Source organism: Bidens hawaiensis, unplaced genomic scaffold (genome assembly GCF_021521415.1).
Source record: "Bidens hawaiensis isolate Kalapana, Puna unplaced genomic scaffold, B.hawaiensis_p1.1 tig00004199_1, whole genome shotgun sequence".
Taxonomy (NCBI): Eukaryota; Viridiplantae; Streptophyta; class Magnoliopsida; order Asterales; family Asteraceae; genus Bidens; species Bidens hawaiensis.
In genome coordinates, this window is record NW_027491250.1 from 1,674,419 (window position 1) to 1,696,903 (window position 22,485).

Here is a 22,485-nt window from a genome sequence, read left to right on the forward strand (position 1 = left end):
CTAGGACGATGTTAGCGGATTCAAAGTTTCTGGTTCCGTTCTGGAACAAAGCTGTGAGCACCGCTTGCTATACACTGAACAGAGTCCTAACGGTTAAGAAGCTTAAAAAGACGAGTTACGAGCTTCTTAATAACCGTAAGCCGAATCTAAAGTATCTTGAACCATTCAAGAGCCCATGTACCATATTGAAAAGAGGACTAGGAAGTTTGAAGAGAAAGCATTCGAAGGCTATTTTCTTGGGTATGCTTCACCCAAGAAACGAGTTTTTAATATCTCGTTAGGTTGTGTGGAGGAGTGGTATCATGTCGATTGCCAAAGCTACACCACACCTCCTACCGGCAAAGGGCTCGATGGGATGTTCGACTATTATTCATTATTTAACTCTTTCATTCTAACGATTGAGGTACAATCCAAAAACTTGGTTCGTGCGTATTTAGAGGATCAATTCTTTTCCAAACTAAGTTCTTCTAATTATGAAGAACCCGTGGTACCGACTCAACCGAAAACGTTGGAAGATGTTCCGGAATCTTCTGATGACGCCGAGTTTTTTGACTCTTCATCTATACCATTGGATGATCCTCAAGGTGTTCTTGAGGATATTCAATTTGAAAATTCATCACAAACGGTCTCTTTAGACACAACTGAGGAAAACGTCACCAATATTGGTGATAACGTACTGGTTCATGCAAATCCGTCTCTTCGGATTCATGCAGATCATCCTCAAGAAGACATCATCGATAACGTAAAAGACGGAGTGAGGACACGACATCAGGTCGCTAATGTATGTGATGATGGTAAATTATCTGCTGATGTTAACGTGTTTGATGATACTGTGTTGTTTGCGTATGTGGACATGCATGCAACGTGTATTCTCAACATCATCAAATACACCAGCTTTTTATCTCTGATAGAACCGACCAGTGTTTCAATGGCACTAAAGGAACCGTCTTGGTTTGAAGCGATGCAAGAGGAACTGCAGCAGTTCGTAAGACTGGGTGTATGAGATTTAATTGATAAACCCGAGAGAGTCAAGAAAGCGATTCCTACAAAATGGGTTTACAAGTGTAAAAAAGATGATCGTGGGGTGATCGTGCGAAACAAAGCACGGTTAGTCATCTTAGGTTATAATCAGCAGGAAGGCATAGACTATACTGAAGTATATGCTCCAGTGACATGAGTGGAAGCTATACGTATCTTTTTGACCTACACAGCTTTCAAGAACTTCAAAGTGTATCAAATGGATGTGAAATCTGCATTTTTGAACGATGAAATTCATGAGTAAGTGTACGGGAAGCAGCCTCCTGGATTTGAAGATCTGAATTATCCTGAGCGTTTTTACCGTTTAAACAAGGCAGTGTATTGTTTGCACCAGGCCCGAGAGCCTGGTACAGCACACTTGCTGACCATCTTTGGATAGTGGCTTCAAAAGGGGGACTTTAGATTGTACATTGTTCTACAAGAGTCTTGGTGATGATCTGCTCCTCGTCCAAATATACGTTGACGATATCATTTTTGGCTCAACGAACGACACGTTGTGTAAGGAGTTCGAGAGAACGATGCAGACGAAATTCGAGATGAGTTCGATAGGGGAGATGAATTTCTTTTTGGGGTTACAAGTTCACAAGTTTGATTCGGGAATATTAATTCATCAGACCAAATATGTGAACAATGTCTTGAGCCGATTCAAGAAAACTTCCAGAAAAGTCCCCTCCACACCTCTACCCGTGAGTCACAATTTATCAGCGGATGAATTGGAGGAGATTGTTGATCTGACCCTGTGTAGAGCGATGATCGGATCTCTTATGATTTAAATGCATCTCGACCTAATATGATGTTTGCTGTTTGTTTAGGTGCCATGTATCAATCAAGTACTCGAGTGACTCATATGGTGGCTGTGATGCGTATCATGCACTATCTAAGGTTAATCCTGACATCGGGTTATGGTATCCCAAGGATGATAGTTTTGATCTGATAGCTTACACCGTTTCGGACTATGTAGGACGCCAGATCAACTTCAAATCAACAACAGCAGGATGTCAATTTTTGGGAAACCGGCTTGTTTCCTGGCAGTGTAAGAAGCAGACAATGATCTCCACTTCAGTCGCCAAAGTAGAATATGTGGCAGCCTCGAGTTGCTGCTCACAGGTTTTGTGGATCCAGCAACACTTGTGGGATTATGGTTTGAAGTTTCTTACTACTCCTATTTATATTGATAATTCTGCTGCCATAAGTATCACCAAGAATCCCGTTCAACATTCTAAAATGAAACACATCGAGATACAATATCATTTCATACGTGACTGATTTGAAAAGAAACTTATTAGTATTGAAAAAGATATACACGGATTTTCAGAAAGCTGACCTTATATCAAAGCCTTTGACAAAACACGTTTTCAATATTTGCTTGGTATAAATGGTTTAAAAACTTTAATAGAAATTCAATCGCTTGGTTAATCAACTTTATTTTTGTACAGTTTTTTTATTTGTTCTTATTTTCTTTATATTTTTGTTTTAGGGGGGAGAAAATCAAGAAAAATACAAAAATATTGTGTTTTCAATTTGTACAGATAAAACCCAAAGACATTCAAATGTTAAAAAAAATCCAAAAACAATGAAAAATTGCTCCTCAAAATGAGTTTTTGAAGCATCAAAAGGAAAATGATAGTATATTGACCTAAAGGACCTAGTACATGAATAAATTAGACTGAAAATTGTTGTAAGACCAGCAATATGATATGTGAGATAGGCTTGACAGACTATATAGGTACTGCTAAGATATAAACATAAAAGAATGCCGAATCCAGTGGTATAACATCTAGAAGCATGATTCTATATCTGATTTGAAATTCAAAAGGCTTAACGATTACTGTGTGTGCATGAGTTCATTTTGCTAAGAAATTCATCTTATTTTCTTATTTAATTTTGCAAAGAAATTCAACTTTATTTTTTCTTTATTTTTATTCAAATCTTGGACCCTTTCCTGCGCGATAAGACTATTCGAACTGAGGGTTAAGATTTGAATATTCTGCTTTTTTTCTTGGTGTTTCGTATAAAGCCTTGGACTTTCTCCGTGCAATAATACGGGATTATCCGAATTGATTGTTAAGACCTTATACAACTTCAACTTATTTTTATCTTCTTATTTTGTTAAAATAGAACCTTGTCTGCGTGTAGTAATACCGATCTTAAGGTAAAATTTTAAACCTTTTGCTTTATTTTTATTTTATTATTTTTGCATGAGTTACAGTTAATCAATTTCTATGATAAAGAGAAAAACATACACGTGACAATTCACTATATAAGAGATAGAAAATTGTGTCTAATTGGTGGGGTCCACATATGATTTGCGCTTAATTGAACCTTAATCATATCGTAAAGTTACCGAAAAGTCTGTGTAAAGTTTAAAAGAACAATTATATCTGCAATCATCGTTGGATTATGTGCATAATAGGTCGAAATTGAAGTGTTGCTTAGGACGTTAGAAGCCAATATGATTCCCTGCTCGAACTCACAAAAATATGTACTACTTTATTGTCTTTACTTTAATTGCATTTACATTTTTATATTTCGATTTTGCTTTTTGTTTGAAAACTTAAAATTACAAAAAGATTTTATTTGTGCTTTAATATAAATTTTAGAAAATTCAAAAAGATTTTGATTCTTCTTTATTTTCGATTACTGAGTGTGCGAATTATTAAAGATGAAAAAGAAAAGTTTTTCCCCACATTTTTAGTGAAATTGTGCTAAAGTATTCAATTTTAAAGTATATCCGCTTAATTTAAGTTTTTACGGTCAACATTTAACCGTTAAGGTAAAATTTTTTTAAACTATTTTCATTGAAACCTTAGGATTTAATGATTATTTAATTCAATTTGGATGGTAAAATGCCCATTCGCTAAAGTAGATAACCATTCATTACTACAGTGTAACAAATGGGTTATAATTCGTTCAAACACATAACGAATGTGCTAATTCGTTATGTGAAGCACATTCGTTATGTGAACTCATTCGCTTCCGCTATTTGTTAATGAATGAACAACTCATTCTTTCATTTGTATAACGAATGAACAACATAATTTAACTTATTCGTTGAAGTTAACGGATGATCAGGATATTCGTTTAACGAATGACTGAGTTATTCGTATGAGCTTAACGAATGACAATTTAAAGTAACGAATGAAGAACTCGCTAGTTTAAACACACGAATGACATCGGGATACGTGTAATCATTGAAGGGGGTTTATAAACCGTAGGAGACGAATGAACTCCTCATTCGTCTTCACTATTTCATTCATTTTCCAAACGACACCCCGACAAAATTTCTTCAAATCATCAAACATCAATATTCCAAGTTCTAATTGTTTGTGTGTTATTCTACAGGTAAAGGCGACCACATACATATGATTTTAGATGAATTTGGATAAATTTTATATGATTAATTGATAAACAAATAAACAGAACCGACATCAAGCTAATAAACCTATGAAACTAATTAAGAATATCAATTAGGGTGTTAATTAGTGTTAGAATGACTATCGACAGTCATCGATACCTTAATGAGTTGTTTGATTCTCAAATGGGTATATTTCAGGGGCAAATTATAATTGTTTTTGACTTTCTGAATTGAAGAATCAATTTTGGCCTTTATTGTGATAGTCAAACTTACATATAAATTATTATTCGTTAAGAGTAATGAATGACAAGCCATTCGTTAAAAGATTGTTAACGAATGATTGCAACCTTATAGCGAATAAGCTTATTCGTTATTTTTCAAACGAATGAATCTTAATGTATTATGAATGGACATTTTATTCGTTAAGGTAATGAATGAACTTCCTATTCGTTAAAGTATATTAACGAATGTACCTATTCGTTAAAGTAAACTTAACGAATGAAGTGGCTATTCGTTAATATAAAGGGTAATTTTGGAATTTTTGAGATTAACTTATTTGTTTTAAACAGGATGGCAGAAACATTGAAAATATTCCAGAGCCTGTACCCGAGTAACAACCCAAGCAAGATGTTCAAAATGTTGAACCCATTGCTGAACCTGAAGTTGCTTTATTAGACTGGGATAGCAAGCATAACATTTACGCTTTCCTTGATGATGATTTCTTCGATGCAGCTATGTTTGGGGGGAATAATCAGTTTTTTGAAGCGATCGAGAATCTAAGTTGCTATCTCTACAGACACATACGTACATCAAAGTATTATTCGAGCTTTTTGGGACACAGCTAAGATGTTGAGGGGAACCAGATTGAAGCTGTGATTCAGGATAAACTGGTGGTTATTGATATGCCGGTAATAAGTGATGTGTTGGGTTTTAAGGATACGATGGATGATAGGTGTGAGCTTGATAAATCATTGATACGAGGTTTGTTTGGTCGGATAAGGTAAGGGGGATTTAGATAAGACTATGTAAAACAAGGCTAGTCTCTGTGAACAGTACAAGTATTTGTTACACGTACTGATTCATTACCTTGGTGGGCGTAAAGGAGGTTATGATGAGTGTAGGGTGATGTTGTAGTCAGCGTTCGCCACGTTAGTTCTGAAAAAGGTGTTTAATTTTTCTGAGATGGTCTACTATCATCTTAAGGAAAATTGCATGACCAGACATCACAAGTTTTTGATGTATCCACGTTTCTTGCCACTTATCATTAATCACCTACATCCTGAATTATTTAAAGATCCGGAGAACAAGGCTAATTTTATGATCATCGAGCATGTGAATGAAGACACCATGAGGAGGATCAAGACTTATAGAGGCCATACGTTGCAGAATCGACCGCATTACAAACGGATTATAGGTCATCTGATCAACATCGATTACGTGGCCCTACCTAATAATCGTTGGATTCACGACGATTCTGATTCAAAGCATGAAGGTGCAGATGGTGGTGCGGGGGGTAATGATGGTGGTGATGGTGGTGAAGGTCTGGGTAGTTCTGATGCCCATAAACGTAAAGGAAAAGCTCCTATGGTTGAGAAGCCGGAAAAGCCGAAGAAGCAAAGGGGAGACGGGGAACTGGTATTGAAATGTCGAGTCAACCTTCGATTCATACTATTGTATCGTCTCCAGCTGTTTCAGTATCCATTTCTCCTACTTCACCGGTATCTATTATGACTACTCCACTAGTGTCTCCTACCGTTACTTTGGTGACTACCGCGTCGATGGATCTGAGGTTTGGTGCAATACCTTAGATTGTTTTATCTACTATGCCGAGCCCGCACACTCAGATGATGGCTCCGGTTAGTCCTACAGTAGTGTTGCAGAGGCCTGAGCATTATTTTATGACTTTCAATCATCCTTAGGGCCCGTTGCAACCTATCCCTCCCAACTTTTACCAGATAACCCCTCAAGGACAGATGTTCCAGCTGTTAAATTTGGTTCATCTTCAACAGAATCAAATGGCTGCGGATCGTGTGTTTCAAGAACAGATGAGGGTCGAGCAGCGAAATATGTTTAGACATATTTAGTACGATCAACGAGAAACACAGGGAATTAAAAGCCCTTGTTGCTACTCAGGGGGAGAGGATAGATAAACAAAATGAGATCATTCTCCAGCTAACTTACAAAGAAGATGAATTAAGGAAGCTAAAAGGAGATGATCAGGATAAAAATCCAGATGCAGCTGGTTTTGGAGGTGATCAGCAACCGGGCGACGGTACGTCGTCGTCAGGTAAATCTGCTGAAGCTACTGGTGGTAACTTACAGATTATCCCGTATAAAGATTATACGAAGTTAACCTTGTGAACATGATAGCAGCTAACATGACTTTATTTATTGATGTGGATGGGGTGGTTAAGAGTATGGTTAATGCGGATGAGATCGAAGAAGGCGAGTTTGTTGATCATTCTTTAACTAAAGAACAAATCGCCTTGCTTCTGGGTTTGAATGAGAACGAAGTGGAGGAATTGGAAAAGAAAGTAGATGTGGAAATTGAGTTTGAGGCTATGTAAATACGAGTATTCCAACTGGGAATAGGCCGTTTAATTATGAGGAGTTTGAGGTTGGGGACGTGACAACAGAGGAATATCCTGACATGTATACGAGTAACAATTCTGATGATGGTATTCCGTTTTTCACGACTGAACATTTTGAAGCTGCTGAAGAACGTTTGAAAAAAGACCGGGGTAAAGGTAAAGAGAAGGAAGTCAAGAAGAATAAACCACGTACTTCGGATGGTATGTTTGGGCACAACATTTAGAAAATGAATAAGATGATCGAGGCTTTGCGCTACAACGAGCATGAAGAATACAAACAAGCGAAAGTTCGAGCATCTGCATACCAAATGAAGAAGTATGTGAGTCCAAGATCTGTGAAAGGTAACATTATCTCTTGGTTTTACGATTCAGAGCTTAATGTATGTGTGGTCAAATGGGAACACGGGATTCAATACTTACGACGTATAATTGACGTGTTATCACCGCCGCGTTGGGATGTGAGAATGCTGGCTAATCAACCATTTATTAATCGTGGTAACAATCAATGGGCAAATTGGTTCTATCAACATTTGTTACATGGGGCGCGTTGTGGACTCAAGTTTTTTAAGCCTCAAGTGCCGACTCACAAATACATCGATGAGATCGATCCATGCACCGGATGGAGGAAAATGATTTTACAAGTCAAGCCGCGAAAAACGATGAAGAAAGTGCCAGTGAAGATCTTTCCTCAAAGCTTGTTCACGAATTTCAACAGGTGGCACTACGATAATCGAACTGGAGAGGCGGTTATTGTGTTAGGATCGGGGCTAAAAACGGAGTTCATACGTGTTATTAATCCTATGTGGCTTGTTAACTTATCAGAATCCGACAGCTATCCTATGTGGCTTGGAAGACACAAAGAGCACGACAAGAAGGGGAGTTTGTTAGTACACGTTTTCCGTCTCGGTATTTGTTAAAGTATTATTATATTAGATGTATAGGGATATTTGGTAAATGTATAAGTCAATGATGACTCATTCGTTATCTAATGTAAGGCACATTTGTTAAGAGTCTTAACGAATGTGGCTATTCGTTATTGTATATCCTCATTTATATGAGTCATAACGAACGGGATGAATGAATGAGGTCATTCGTTAGGTGATTAATGTATTGTAACGAATGAATTAAGTCTATTTATGGAAAATAAATTAATTTATAATAATGAGAGATATATAAATAGCGATACTTAGGATACATGGGTTGCAGATAAATGGATTAAAAGAAAAGTGGTAATTAGGTAAAAAGACAAATATACACCTCATTTAATGTTAAAAGCTAACAAAGTTAACGATTTGGCAAGAATTAGAAAATCTCGATGGTTCAGAAACGTTTTGGACGAAAGTGGCATAATTGAACAAACCGTAGCCGAATGTGTCAATATAATAAAAAGTATGAAGTAAAGAGTGAAAGAAAAAACACAAAGTGAGGGGAGTTGGGGCGTGTCGAAAGATAGCCCACACAAGTACAAGTGCTACTGGTGGGTGTTTGGTTGGTTGTTTGATTTGGTTGACAATGGTCATGGCTGTCCTTGGTCCTTCTCCTCCTCTTGTCGATTTTGTAAGTCCCGATTATTATGATTATCATCAGATCACATATCCAGTTTATGTTACCGAATTGAACTTATGTTTAAGTTTGTTGCTGTAAAAGCACATGGGCATTCTGTCCAGGTTACCTCATCATTCAACTTCAGTCAGTCAGTCAGTTGGATATGGATTGATTTGTAACAAATCCAATCCATCATTCATTCACTTGTGGCTTATATTATACCACAAGGCTGAGAGGCCTTAATCCTCATAATGTTGTTGTTGCATTACAGGGAGGAGGAGGAGGAAGAGGGTTTTCGTGTAAAAAGGACTTTCATATTACCAAGCACACATCTAGAATTAGAATCAACTCACTCTTCTGGGAATCTAAGAGACCAACCGACACGCAGCATCTCGCCATACACAACTTCTCATTCACCAAGATTCATGCTAATAAGACAGTATCCGTATCCGTTTCTGTAGTCTCTTCCATTTCCGAAGTGCCCTCTAGCGGTTGGGATGCCTGCTGCCTCGATGCTACCGGTCCACAACAATTTAATCCCTTCCTTTCCCATGGCTTTCTTTCAAGTTTAGAGGAATCCGGTTCTGCAATCAAGGTTGGTTGGAAATATTATTATTATTATTATTATTATTATTATTATTATTATTATTATTATTATTATTATTTTCAACTTATATATAGATTAGTTCCGGGCTTAAATTAAAAATGTCCAGGAAACAGGATGGCTTCCCAGGCACATAGTTGCACAAGATGAAGATAATAATATCCTAGGCGTCATCCCACTCTATCTTAAAAGGTTGCTTATTATCTGCAATGTAACCTCCTTCAAGTTTATTGCAAACGGATATCACTTATTGGCCACCAACATTCATTTGCCTCACTTAAAATTTAAACATTTATAAAAAGGTTACATGTGAATGCAACATCTAATGAAAGTTGAGTGACTTTAGAGGGACAGAAAAACCCTTTGTGATTTTAGTGGAACACTCGGAAACTTTGTTACTATTAGGTGAAGTTTTCTTTCATTTGTCATTTATATCATATTTGTTTCTTTTCTGCAACTGCAGTCATTCATACGGTGAATATGTTTTTGACCATTCATGGGCTGATGCTTACTACCGTTATGGTTCGAGGTATTATCCAAAGTTACAATGCTGTGTGCCTTTTACTCCGGTACCTGGTCCAAGGATCTTGCTGAGGAACACATCGTACAAAGATCAAGTGTTTGACATTTTAGTATCTGCTATGAAGGATTTGGCCATTAAGGTATTATCTTCAAAGTTCAAACTTGGAATTACTTGAAAAAAGCTTAAAGTAGAGCCCAAATTTTACTATATATAAATTATGTGCTTTGTAGTGGAACTAGGAGTTTGTTTTTTTTTTCTATCAAAAGTCTATTTGGAATAAAACATAGCACTTCATTATGGTTGATTCTGTAGAGATACTAAACGTTGATTTCACTGTGAGCGCTTTGGTAACTTCTTGTAGAAGCAATCGGTGAAACTGCCATTAACTGGTTCCCATTTTTTAATTTATATGTGTATTTTTAACAGTTTCAGGTTTCATCATTGCACATAACATTTGCCTCTGAAAATGAATGGCATGCATTGAAGGATAAAGGGTTTCTGCAGAGGACTGGTATGCAGTATCACTGGAAAAACCGCAACTACAGAAAGTGAGCAATGAGCCAATGATGCACTAAATATTAGTATTTTAAATATTACTTATTGGTTGGATGATTCTAATTGCTTATTCTATCAGGGTTTTTTATTTATTTATTTATTTATTTTGGGGAATGGTATTATTGTTTTCTACTAAATTTTCTTCACATCAACAGTTTCGATGATTTCTTGATGGACATGAAGCAAAGTAAAAGAAAAAACATTCGACAAGAACGCAAAAAGGTAATCTGTTTAATATTGTGTTATGGTATACAACTTTAAATGAAACTATGAAAGTTATGTATGCCTAAATTTGAGCACCCGAGTACCACTCTGAATTGAGGTTATTTTAAAATTTCGTCTTCATGCAGATACCTGCACAAAACTTGAAAATGAAAAGGCTGCGAGGTTATGAAATTAAGGTGTGATGCGTCCTCTATTTCTTCTTTAAACACTTAATCTATATTATGATTCACATACAAGAATCTTGATCTTACTATATTTATTTTCTTACTGACAGGCCAAGCACTGGGATACATTTTATACATTTTACAGGAACACTACAGACAACAAGTTCAGTGCATATGACTCACTCTTCATCCATTGTGTTCGTAATCATTAAATCCATTATCCATCCCCAAAAGTAGGGTGTAAACGACCCGAGCCTGACATTTTAATTGATTTAAATACATTTTGGTTGTTTTGTATATTTTTAATTATAATATTTTATATTTAATCTATTATTTATAATTTAGCTACTTTTTGCCGTAATTTTGTATACAATAGTTATTATTTTACAAATATATATTTATTATATTAAATAAAAAGTGATACAAATAACAGGCTTGTTTAGGCTCGCGAGCCGGATTGAGCTCAGGCTTGTTTATTAAACAAGCTTAATTTAAGGGTTGAGCTTGTTATTGTTATGCTCAGCTCGATTCAAGCTTTTAACGAGCCGATCTCTTTAGCTCACGATCTGGCTTGTCTCGTTTACACCCCTACCCAAAAGAGTAATATTAAATTTCACAGTTTAGCATTAAGTTGAATATTTGATTTCTTTTATCACCCATTTTTTCTATAGATTTTGTTAATATCTATGTCTTAAGTTGTGCAAAATAGTATGATGAAATTCTTTCTAAATCTTAAAGCGGGCCCCCTTCATGTTGGTTAATCTATAGTGTGTTTATGTTCGTGTGTATAGGTGGGGTACGGCTTATCTAACAAAAGATTTTTTTCATATTATGGGATCGAAAATGGGGGATAATGTAATGCTGATTGTTGCTGAGGAAGGAGATGAGTTGGTTGCTGGAGCTCTTAATCTTATTGGAGGAGATACAATATACGGGCGGTTGTGGGGATGCCTACCACGCATTTATTATCCAAGTTTGCATTTTGAAGCATGCTACTATCAGGTTTGCCTTTAGCCATTCAAAATAACTTTTGAGAATTTAAGTAAAATAATAATACTATATTGTTTAATTTGGTTGGTTTTATTTGTTACTTTTTAATAAATAAGGGTGTACTGGTCATTTCATGAAATAATAACATAAATAGTCAAGGGTATTTTGGTCTATCTATAAAAAGTTAACAGAAAATTTGGATAGGGTTAGTGTGCTGGACTTTAATTGATATGAAACTTAAACTATTAGACTAAAAAAAGTCAAATTAGAACTAATGGACTAAAAGGGTTATTAACTTATTTGGATCAAACCTCATGAACTAAAACTGTGGGTATGTTGGGCAAAACTGGCTGGTAGTTGTAGCTGGAAGCTGGTGGCTTGAAGCTGGTTGGTAGCTGTAGCTTTTTAGATGTTTGGTAGAGTAGTTGCAGCTTTTAATAAAATGTATAAAATGACCAAAATGGGCATAACTAAAAAAAATAAAAGTAAATGTATCTATTTTGGAAGATTATTTAAGTAATTTAAAATATTAAAAGCTTGTCGCTTTCTCTAAACGCTAATAGTAGGAGCTTCAAACTTTAAGCTTTTTCTCATGATCTAAAAGCTTCAAGCTCCTTCAACCAAACAAGACTTTTAATTGGGTATGAGCTTTTTCTTAAAAGCTAGAAGCTCCTAATAGCTATTAACCAAACATGCCCTGTATCTAAAGCTTTTTAAAAGCAAAGCTGTAAATTGTAAAAGACTGGAACAAATAAGTAGTAAGTAGTAATGATCTGTATTTAATACATTACCATAATCTAAGTATTAGATGTTGTATAGAATATAAAGTGGTTTATCCCGTTTTTTATTGATATTACAGGCGATAGAGGCTGCTATTGAGCTGAATCTTAACAAAGTAGAGGCGGGAGCCCAAGGTGAGCACAAAATACAACGGGGTTATCTGCCCGTCACCACGTACAGCTGTCATTATCTTCTAGATGAAGGTTTTAAGCAAGTCATCGGCAACTTCTTGTCTCGCGAAACAGATCAGGTAGCCTTCGTTATCTTCATGGGTGTAAACGAGCTGTGCCAGAGCTCAATTAGGCTCGAGTTTGGCTCCTTTAAGTTACGAGAGCTTGAGCTCGAGCTTGTGTTGTTTTTAGCTCCATTTCTAAAACTCGAGCTTGTGTTGTTTTTAGCTCCATTTCTAAAACTCGAGCTTGACCCAGGGGATCTTGTCTTTATATTAATTAATTTATATACATTTTTAATTATTTTTTTTATTATTCTAATTATAATCTTTATTTATAACATAATATTATTATTTAGTTATTTTTTTCATAAGTTTATATTATTATATATAAATTTAATTATTGTATACTATAAATTTTATTTATTAAGTTAGAACTATTTAAATAGCAGGCTCATGACAGCTCGAGCTCGCCAAGTGAAGCTCAGCCTCGGGCCCGTTTATAAAAAAATTATTTTTGGGCTCAAGCTCGTTTGAGCTCGGCTCGTTTCAAGCTTTTAACGAGCCCCGATTTGAGTACCCCTTAGCGTCTTGGCTCGCTTACACCCTAGCTATCTTAAAAGAAACTTGGTGGTGGCAAAACGGGGTTGGTTGAGCTGTCTCAGTCTCACAGAGGCTTGTTTTTATCCAATCTTAGAGTTTTATGCATAATTAACGTGTTACAAATGGTAACATAACACTTGATTATTTAAATAGTATTTTATAATCTAGCTTTATAAAAATAATGTGATTTAGGATGTGCAATGCATTCATTTGGCTCGCTTGCATACTTATATTTAACCGTTTTATGTCAGGTGAAACTCGTTACACAACTCATTGCAGAGTCTGGCCCGTTTAAAGATGGGATAATTTAGGTAAGAAACATGAAGAAATTTGGGGAATGATGGCAATAGAAATAACAAGTTACAAGGTCAAATAGGTAAATGGACTTGATTTGATGTCTGGCACATGTGTAGATATATAGTGAAAAAATTTACATAAATAGTAATGGTTATAGGTTATTAATCATGCTACACTTCCAAATATTTGTTGATTTTAGTTTAAACTTGCTTATTTTTTAAAATCATGTCTCTACTTGTTCTTACCTTTGTATGGTTTGGTTTAGTATAATAGATGGGTTGGGTTGGGTAACATGTTCGGATTTTGAAGTTAACCTGGAATTCACGAGCTTAATAAGTCGAGCTCAAACCAAGCTTTTACTCGCTTATGCTCAATAATGAGTCGAGCGAGCTGATCTTGATACTTCAAACTGGTGCTCAGTTAGGTTAACGATTGTGGCTACTTAACGAGCTTAACCTTTTACAAGTTTATGCTCAATGGAGGAGATTCAGGGAGATGGTTCGCTTATGGCGGTGAGGGGTGGGCTCGTTTGTTGTATACTCCAAGTTGTTTGGTTAAGTCGGTGTTATATATTGATGGATGTATTTAACAGTTGGATTAGTCTTGTCTATGTTGTTGGATGAAGGTTGTATGTATCTTCTAACTAAATAATGATGGAAAAATAGATATTGTAAATTTGATAGCGTAGAGGATGCGAGAGGCACTTTATTTGATAAAAATTTTTTAATCATACATCATAATGTTATCAACTTCACGAATTCTTTAACATTTTATTTATATATCTACAGTAGCCATGGATTAAAAAAAGTAGTTAATATATACTTGTATAATATATCACCTATAGAATAGAAGCTCAAGTACATGAAAATCCATGATCCAGATGCCAAGAGTTCAAAGTAAGAAAGATTAATTCAAGAACGTACATGATCGTCTCCAAGGTCCGATTGTGATCATCGTCCAAAATCTTTTATCCGATTGTCATCTTCATTTCGTTGTATCATCTCTCTGTTTTGTTATACTTTTAGCCACAGAGAGAGCCAGACAGAGGTTGTCTTTGTTTCCGATCCTTTTTTCAAAAGTTTACAATAGTTGCTACACGTAGTGTTTACGTGTATTGGTTTTACTCGTTGTTGGTCCAACAAACAAATTGGCTGATAACAATCCCACATTTTATCATATTTGTTCCTAACGCTTCGCGACTAACAAAATTCTAACGTTGCTGGCTGCCGGTCGCCAAAAAAACGCTTTAGGCCTTGCCAAAAACTCAACCAAAACACCACCGCCAACTGACTCACCACCAACCTGTTACGAAGATGGTTCTAGGGTTCCGTTGACTTCAATAATTGGGGCTTTTACTAGAAAAAGATTCCTAAACTATCTAAGGTTACAAAGATGTTTGGGACAAAAGTGTTAAGTTTTTTGGGAATAGAATGTGAGTTTTCCATCCAAAAACATTTTTCCGGCGACCTACAGCTAACAGAGTTAGCATTCTGTTAGTCGCTGACCGTTTGGGAACAAATATGATAAAAGGTGATAAAATGTGAGATCGTTATCAGCCAATTCGTTAGTTGAGACCGGCAGCGACCAAAAAATGATAGTTAGGATTAATAAAAATAAATACACCTAGTATTTATTTTGAGTTGCACTCTTTATAAAGAAAAAACGACTGATATTATATATATATATATACATATATATATATGGGGTAAGAATCCTAAGAGAACCATTGGCAAATTGAGAATTTTGAGAACCATTTTGGACCACTGTCACACCCCGACTAGCACAATGCGGAAGCGTAAAACGGGAATGTAACAGACACCTCTGATATCAACACATTGTTTATAAAGAAACATTACAAACTAATTTACAATACATTACATTTCTTCGTTCTATCATTGTTTTACAGTCTATGCGATACAAACAAAACTAGTTCGTTAACTATACATTCTTACTACTATCGCCCTTGCTTCTATTCACGTAGCATCAACCACACACCTCAGGCAAGTAACAGGTCACCCTATCATTCCAATTTAGGTACACCTGAAAAGCAGTTTAAAACGGGTCAACTACTAGAGTTGGTGAGTTTCACGAGTTTCAAGAAATCAGTAATGAGTATTCACAAGTCAATACTTGTAATCATGAAACAAGTATGTATGTATGTAAATGATGTATATGATGTAATTATGCTAAGTTACAGTGAAGCCTGGACTGTTCGTGCTGCGTGCCTCCATTTCCCACGCTCAATCAACCACTGTGGTTCCCCTTCCGCCCACAACATGCCCCGGTAGCCATGTCTAACACTACATAGCCTGTTTGTTTAAATATGGTCATGTGCAAACGGCGCTATGTGACACGACAACCAGGCCGATTCCGTTTGGGTTTGTCAAACAAATAGTACTATTCACAAGCCACCGACTCGAAGTTAATCACTGTGATTGTGGGGACTTTCGTGTGTTAGCACTTAGATAATTCACATCATCACATGTTTCAGATAAGTATATAGATATAAGCAAACATGCTTTTCACCCCAAAAGTTCGTAAAACAGTTTAAAAGTGGGGTCATGAAACTCACGGTTTTGTAGATATTCCGTACTGTATCAACTCGTGGTTTGTTCAGTCCGCTATCAGTAGTTCCTATAATCAATATTATAATAATATTAATATTTTAATATTATTATAATCTCAATACTAAACTGGGCTGTATAACTAATCTGGGTGTAGCTGGAACGTCCAGAAAGTGGCAATAGGCTTAGGTTGTGATGTTGTTCAATGTCTAATACTTAAAATCGAACTTGGCTCAGACTCCCGTTTTCCCAGCTGGGCCAAGTTGCTCGTTTACGCGTTCAGAAAACAGTTATGGGAAAATAAGCTTGGGTAAATGCATTGGTTAACAAAATGATTAAGTTATAAAGAAAGATCACATATTGGGGTCCCGGATTAGCCACGGGGCCCGTTTCCGTTTATTCAGTTTGATTTGAGAAGAAACGCGCACAATCCACCCGGATTGTCCAGGTTTGTCATAAAAAAGTTCGTTTTTACTTAATTAGTCCAAAAATATTATTTTTGATCACTCTTGGTGTTTTGATATTCCCGCAGATTCACAAGTCACGGATTTGCCGGTTTTTATAAAAACTGAATTTGTTTAATATTCAGATTAGCATAATTAATTAACCGTTAATCATTAAATTATGAAAATTTAGCCACTTATCAATTAAAATATGTAGATTTTTATAAAAATATTTCTGGAATTTATTTACTGATTTATTAATTTATGAAAATTCATTTTATCAGCTATATTTCGCCTGAAAATCGTCTGTTTACCCCAAACAATTTCCAAAAATTCCACAAAAATTCCTGAATACTCAAATCATGTCCCAAAACAACCTGTATCAATTCCAGAATGTAAAAAGCTCGTGCGATATTCTTTTCGGCCCAAATTCGTCTGTAAAAATTCACACGAACGAAAATAAACAAAGCACTCTTAAACTTCTCCAAATGATCCCAAAATTCATATGTGATCAAAATATATCAAATCTGAGTTCCCAGAAAAATTTCATAATTTTTGAAGCATTTTAGCTATTTTTCCCAAATAAACATCCCAATTCGGTAATAAATTCGCCAAATATTCTCGGATGGTCGACAAATTACCAAATTTAAAAAGGGACTCACTGACATGATCCCTGATGTTCCTGCTTAATTTCAAGTCCTAACAATATGCACATCACAACCTTAACCTAAATAGCCCGTAGGCGAGTATTTCGGCATTACCTTAGCGGGTTTGGCTCGTTTCCGATCTTTTAATCAAGTTTTCAGGTTCTTGTGCTTCTAAGAAATATAGGTACAAGTCCTATATCACAAACCAAGCAATATTTCATCAACATAACAGCCCTTAAGTTAAGGTTTCGGCTAGTGCACAAAAACGAACTTTTGAACCGTAAAAACGTCGTTTCAACCCTTTAATCCGTGTTTATGGCCAAAAAAATTATCAAAACAGGTTCCTTACCATGTGTATGATCAAAACATGTTTATGGACCATTTTTAGGATTTTTACACGCTAAGAATGATTTTTAGTAACCAAGACATGTTTTTATGGTATTAAACAAGTTTAAACAAGTTCAAAAGCTACTTATTTAAGCTCTTACCTTAGGGTTTTGGAAGTTTTCTGGCTGAAACAGAAGTGGTGTCCAGATTTTTCCAAGAAATGATGTTAAAAATGGCTTGAACTTAGTTTAAATGTGAAAGAATAAACAAGGGGGGGTGGCGGCTGCGATCGGACCATCATGGGCCCCCTTTGGGCCCATTTTGGCCCAAGTTTCTGATTTCTCAAGCCCAAATATGAAAAGCCCGGTCCAAATTTAGTTCGGGTTCGGTTTTTGGCGCGAAAAACTTATCGGGTGCGTTAAACAACGCAAAAACGAGTGTTTTTCGGCTAGTTTTGTGTAAAATTATAAAAACATACTATATGTTTGTAAAAATCAAAAATATTTTCATGGATCGCTTAAAACATTTCAAATAAGTGTTTGGTAAGTCTTTTTTGGCTTAACGGATGATCAATGCGCAGGTTTGTAACTATCTTTCGCGTTTAAATCTATAGCGGGTAGTTAAACGAACATGTTTTCGTTTAACTTGTTTGCTATCAAACTAAGGCCATATTTCTAATATTTTAGCTTATATAGATCGTATATCACTTATAAATGGCCCCCGGAGATATCTGGGTCATAACCCGACCCGTTCGGTTAATCGTTCGTTTGTTACGTAAAAGGCGTTTATTTACTTGAACGGTAAATACGAGCTGAGGTGTACCTCGTTTTGGCTCAAATGTCACAACCACTAAAAAAAACCTCTAAAAAAATATTTTTAAAATTATAAAACAAAAAAAAAACAAAAATTTTTAAAAAGTAAAAAAAACCAAAATTCTTATATTTCATTCCAGTTTCAGTAAAAAAACAAAAAAAAAACGATTTTTTTTTCTTTTTAATTCGTATTATACCTATACACATATATATACTTTCATTTAATCTCTTGTTACGTATTGTACACATATGTACATTATCATTTACCTTAAATTATACATATGTGTATAGGAAAAAACATGTGTGTACATGTTACACATATATGTATAATAAAAAAACCGATTTTTTTTTCTTTTAAATTCGTATTATACCTATACACATATGTATACTTTCATTTAATCTCTAGTTACGTAATGTACACATATATACATTATCATTTACCTAAAATTATACATATGTGTATAGGGAAAAACATGTGTGTAAATATATGTACATACTATACATATATGTATAATTGTGACATTTGAGCCAAAACAAGGTACACCTCAGCACATATTTATCGATTAAGCAAATAAACGCCTTTTGCGTAACAAACGAACGATTAACCGAACGGGTCGGGTTATGACCCAGAATCCCGGGGGGCCATCTATAAGTGATATACGTTTAATACAAGCTAAAATATTAGTAATATGGCCTTAGTTAGATAGCAAACAAGTTAAACGAAAACATGCTCGTTTAACTACCCGCTATAGATTTAAACGCGAAAGATAGTTACAAACCAAGCATTGTATCATCCGTTAAGCCAAAAAAGACTTACCAAACACTTATTTGAAATGTTTTAAGCGATCCGTGAAAATATTTTTGATTTTTACAAACATATAGTATGTTTTTTATAATTTTACACAAAACTAGCCGAAAAACACTCGTTTTCGCGCTGTTTGTCGCGCCAAAACCGAACCCGAAATAAATTTGGGGTCTGGATTTCACGTAAGGGCACGAGAAAAGAGACAAAAGAGCAAGAGAGGGGCCCATGGACCCCACCTTTTGGGGCGACCGCAAAAGGGGAAACCCCCCTCCCCTCATTGGTTTTCCTTTATATATAAAACAATTCTAAGATGTTTTGTAACATCCCTTTCATGAAAAATATGGACACAAGATGCTCTCCATCAAAAACCAGCAAGAAACTAGGTAAAAATGTCATAAATAATCGATTTTCGGCTCATTTTAAACTCGATTAATACCATATAAACATAGCTTGATTGCCAAAAATCATTCCTAACCATGTAAAAACCCTAAAAATGGTCCATAAACATGTTTTGATCATACACATGGTGAGGAACCTGGTTTAATAGTTTTTTTGGCCATAAACACGGATTAAAGGGTTGAAACGGCGTTTTTACGGTTCAAAAGTTCGTTTTTGTGCATTAGCCGAAACCCTAAGTTAAGGGCTGTTATGTTGATGAAAAATTGCTTGGTTTGTGATATAGGACTTGTATCTTGCCTACATAGGAGCAAAAGAGCTTGAAAAGTTGATTAGAAAGGCATAAATGAACCAAAACCGCTAAGGTAATGCCGAAACACTCGCTTACGGGCTGTTTAGGTTAAGGTTGTGATTTCCATATTTTTAGATCTTGAAATTTTTTAGGGACATTAGGGACCATGTCATTGAGTCCCTGTTCAAATTTGGTAATTTTTCGACCATCCGAGAATATTTGGTGAATTTATTACCGAATTGGGATGTTTAATGGGGAAAAATAGTTAAAATGCTCCAAAAATTATAAAATTTTTCTGGGAACTCAGATTTTAATGTATTTTGATCACATATGAATTTTAGGATCATTTGGAGAAGTCTTAAGGTGTTTTGTGTATATGCGTTCGTGTGAATTTTTATAGCCGAATTTGGGCCGAAAAGAATATTGCACGAGCTTTTTACATTCTGGAATTGATACAGGTTGTTTTGGGATATAATTTGAGTATTCAGGAATTTTGGTGGAATTTTTGTAAATTTTTTGGGATAAACGGACGATTTTCAGGCAAAATATAGCTGATAAAATGAATTTTTATAAATTAATAAATCAGTAAATAATTCCAAAAATATTTTTATAAAAATCTACATATTTTAATTGATAAGTGGCTAAATTTTCATAATTTAATGATTAACGGTTAATTAATTATGCTAATTTGAAGATTAAACAAATTCAGTTTTTATAAAATCGGCAAGTTCGCGACTAACGAACCTGCGAGAATATCAAAACACCAAGAGTGATCAAAAATCATATTTTTGGATTAATTAAGTAAAAAAGAACTTTTCTATGAGAAACCTGGACAATCTGGATAGATTGTGCGCGTTTCTTTTTAAATCAAACTGAATAAACGGAAACGGGCCCCGTGGCTAATCCGGGACCCCAGTATGTGATCCTTCTTTATAACTTAATAATTTTATTAACCAATACATTTACCCAAGCTCATTTCCCCATAACTGCTTTCTGAACGCGTAAACGAACAACTTGGCCTAGCTAGGAAAACGAGAATCTGAGCCAAGTTCAGTTTTAAGTATTAGACATTGAAAAACATCACAACCTAAGCCTATTGCCACTTTCTGGGCGTTCCAGCTATACCCAGATTAGTTATACAGCCCAGTTTAGTATTGAAATTATAATAATATTAAAATATTAATATTATTATAATATTGATTATAGGAAACCGTGATTGCAAGTTATACAAACCTCGAACCGACGTGCTACTGATTATCCACTAAACAGTGAGTTTCATGATCCCACTTCTAAACTGTTTTACGAAATTTTGGGGTGAAAAGCATGTTTGATTTCATATACATACCTGAAACATGTATTGATGTGAATTATCTAAGTGCTAACACATGAAAGTCCCCACGATCACAGTGATTAACTTCGAGCCGGTGGCATGTGAATAATACTATTGGTTTGACAAACCCAAACGGAATCAGCCTGGTTGCCGTGTCACATAGCGCCGTTTGCACATGACCATATTTATACAAACAGGCTATGTAGTGTTAGACATAGCTACCGGGGCATGTTGTGGGCGGAAGGGGAGCCACAGTGGTTGATTGAGCATGGGAAATGGATGCACGCAGCACATACAGTCAAGGCTTCACTGTAGCTTAGCATAATTACATCATTTACATACATACATACTTATTTCATGATTACAACTTTTAACTTGTAAATACTCATAACTGTTTTCTTGAAACTCGTGAAACTCACCAACTCTAGTAGTTGACCCGTTTTAAACTGCTTTTCAGGTGTACCTAAATCGGAATGATTTGGTGATCTGTTACTTACCCAATGTGTGTGGTTGATGCTATGTGAATAGAAGCAAGGGCGTTGTTAGTAAGATCGTATAGTTAACGAACTAGTTTTGTTTGTATCGCCTAGACTTTAAAATAATGATAGAACAATGAATTGTAATATATTGTAAATTAGTTTGTGATGTTTCTTTATAAACAATGTGTTAATTCCAGAGGTGTCTGTTGCATTCTCGTTTTACGCTTCCGCATTGTGCTAGTCGCGGTGTGACAGAAGTTGGTATCAGAGCCATTGGTTATAAAGGATTAGGTTATCCCTTAAGGTACCTAAAATAATCGTAGGCTAGATTAACTCTGGAAAAATAATTAAATAATAAATTAATATTATATACTGATGGATGCCAGGATGAACTTGTAGGGCAAGTAAGTTATTGTGGTCCGGAACATAATAACAAACTTACTTGTACGAGGGAATTCGGGGAGAAGTCGCGGAACGTGTGGTTAGATAAAAGTGGCAACATATGTGTATAAAAGGTTTCTTCCGAGGGCTCCTTAACCACCCTAGAAAACGTTTCTCACTTAACTTTTCTTCCAAGTTCAACCATTAATAAAGTGGAGGGGCCAGAATGTTAATTTGTTATTATATATTATATAAAAAAATTAAACCTAACCCAACCCTAGGTCCGATCGGCGCAACCCCCACCCCCCTTCTCTCTTGTTTTGCATGCAACTCAGCCACCATCCAGCCTCCCGAGGTTCATTCCAGGTCGGTATTATATGTATACAACTTTTTTTCACCTTAATTCATCCTTATGGCGCGTTTATTCGTCGAAATTCGGTTGTTTTTAGGCTTGTCGGGTGGCTGTCCAATTGGGCAGTTTCGGGGCTGTTTTGGCTAAGGTTTTTGCACCACAAACTTCCTAGGTATGTCAGTTATAACATACTAAAATTTCATGGCCAATGGAGTTGT

General features: G+C 35.6%; 1 protein-coding gene across 1 annotated transcript; it reads left to right on the forward strand.

Moving 5' to 3' along the window:
* The first annotated feature begins 9,080 nt into the window (after positions 1-9,080).
* Positions 9,081-13,517, forward strand: LOC143625725 (uncharacterized). The gene is made up of 10 exons (XM_077095985.1): positions 9,081-9,095; positions 9,243-9,325; positions 9,597-9,795; positions 10,083-10,204; positions 10,367-10,433; positions 10,562-10,612; positions 10,711-10,763; positions 11,392-11,602; positions 12,450-12,620; positions 13,394-13,517. Exons 1-10 carry the CDS (start codon positions 9,081-9,083, stop codon positions 13,451-13,453), a joined length of 1,032 nt encoding a protein of 343 aa, XP_076952100.1. The 3' UTR covers positions 13,454-13,517.
* Positions 13,518-22,485: the final 8,968 nt, after the last annotated feature.

Bases quoted from the DNA above. Each gene is read 5' to 3' on its own strand.
- LOC143625725 (XM_077095985.1), top strand. The intron at 10,764-11,391 runs GTTCAGTGCATA...TCGTGTGTATAG, and splicing joins AGGAACACTACAGACAACAA to GTGGGGTACGGCTTATCTAA. The intron at 12,621-13,393 runs GTAGCCTTCGTT...GTTTTATGTCAG, and splicing joins TGTCTCGCGAAACAGATCAG to GTGAAACTCGTTACACAACT.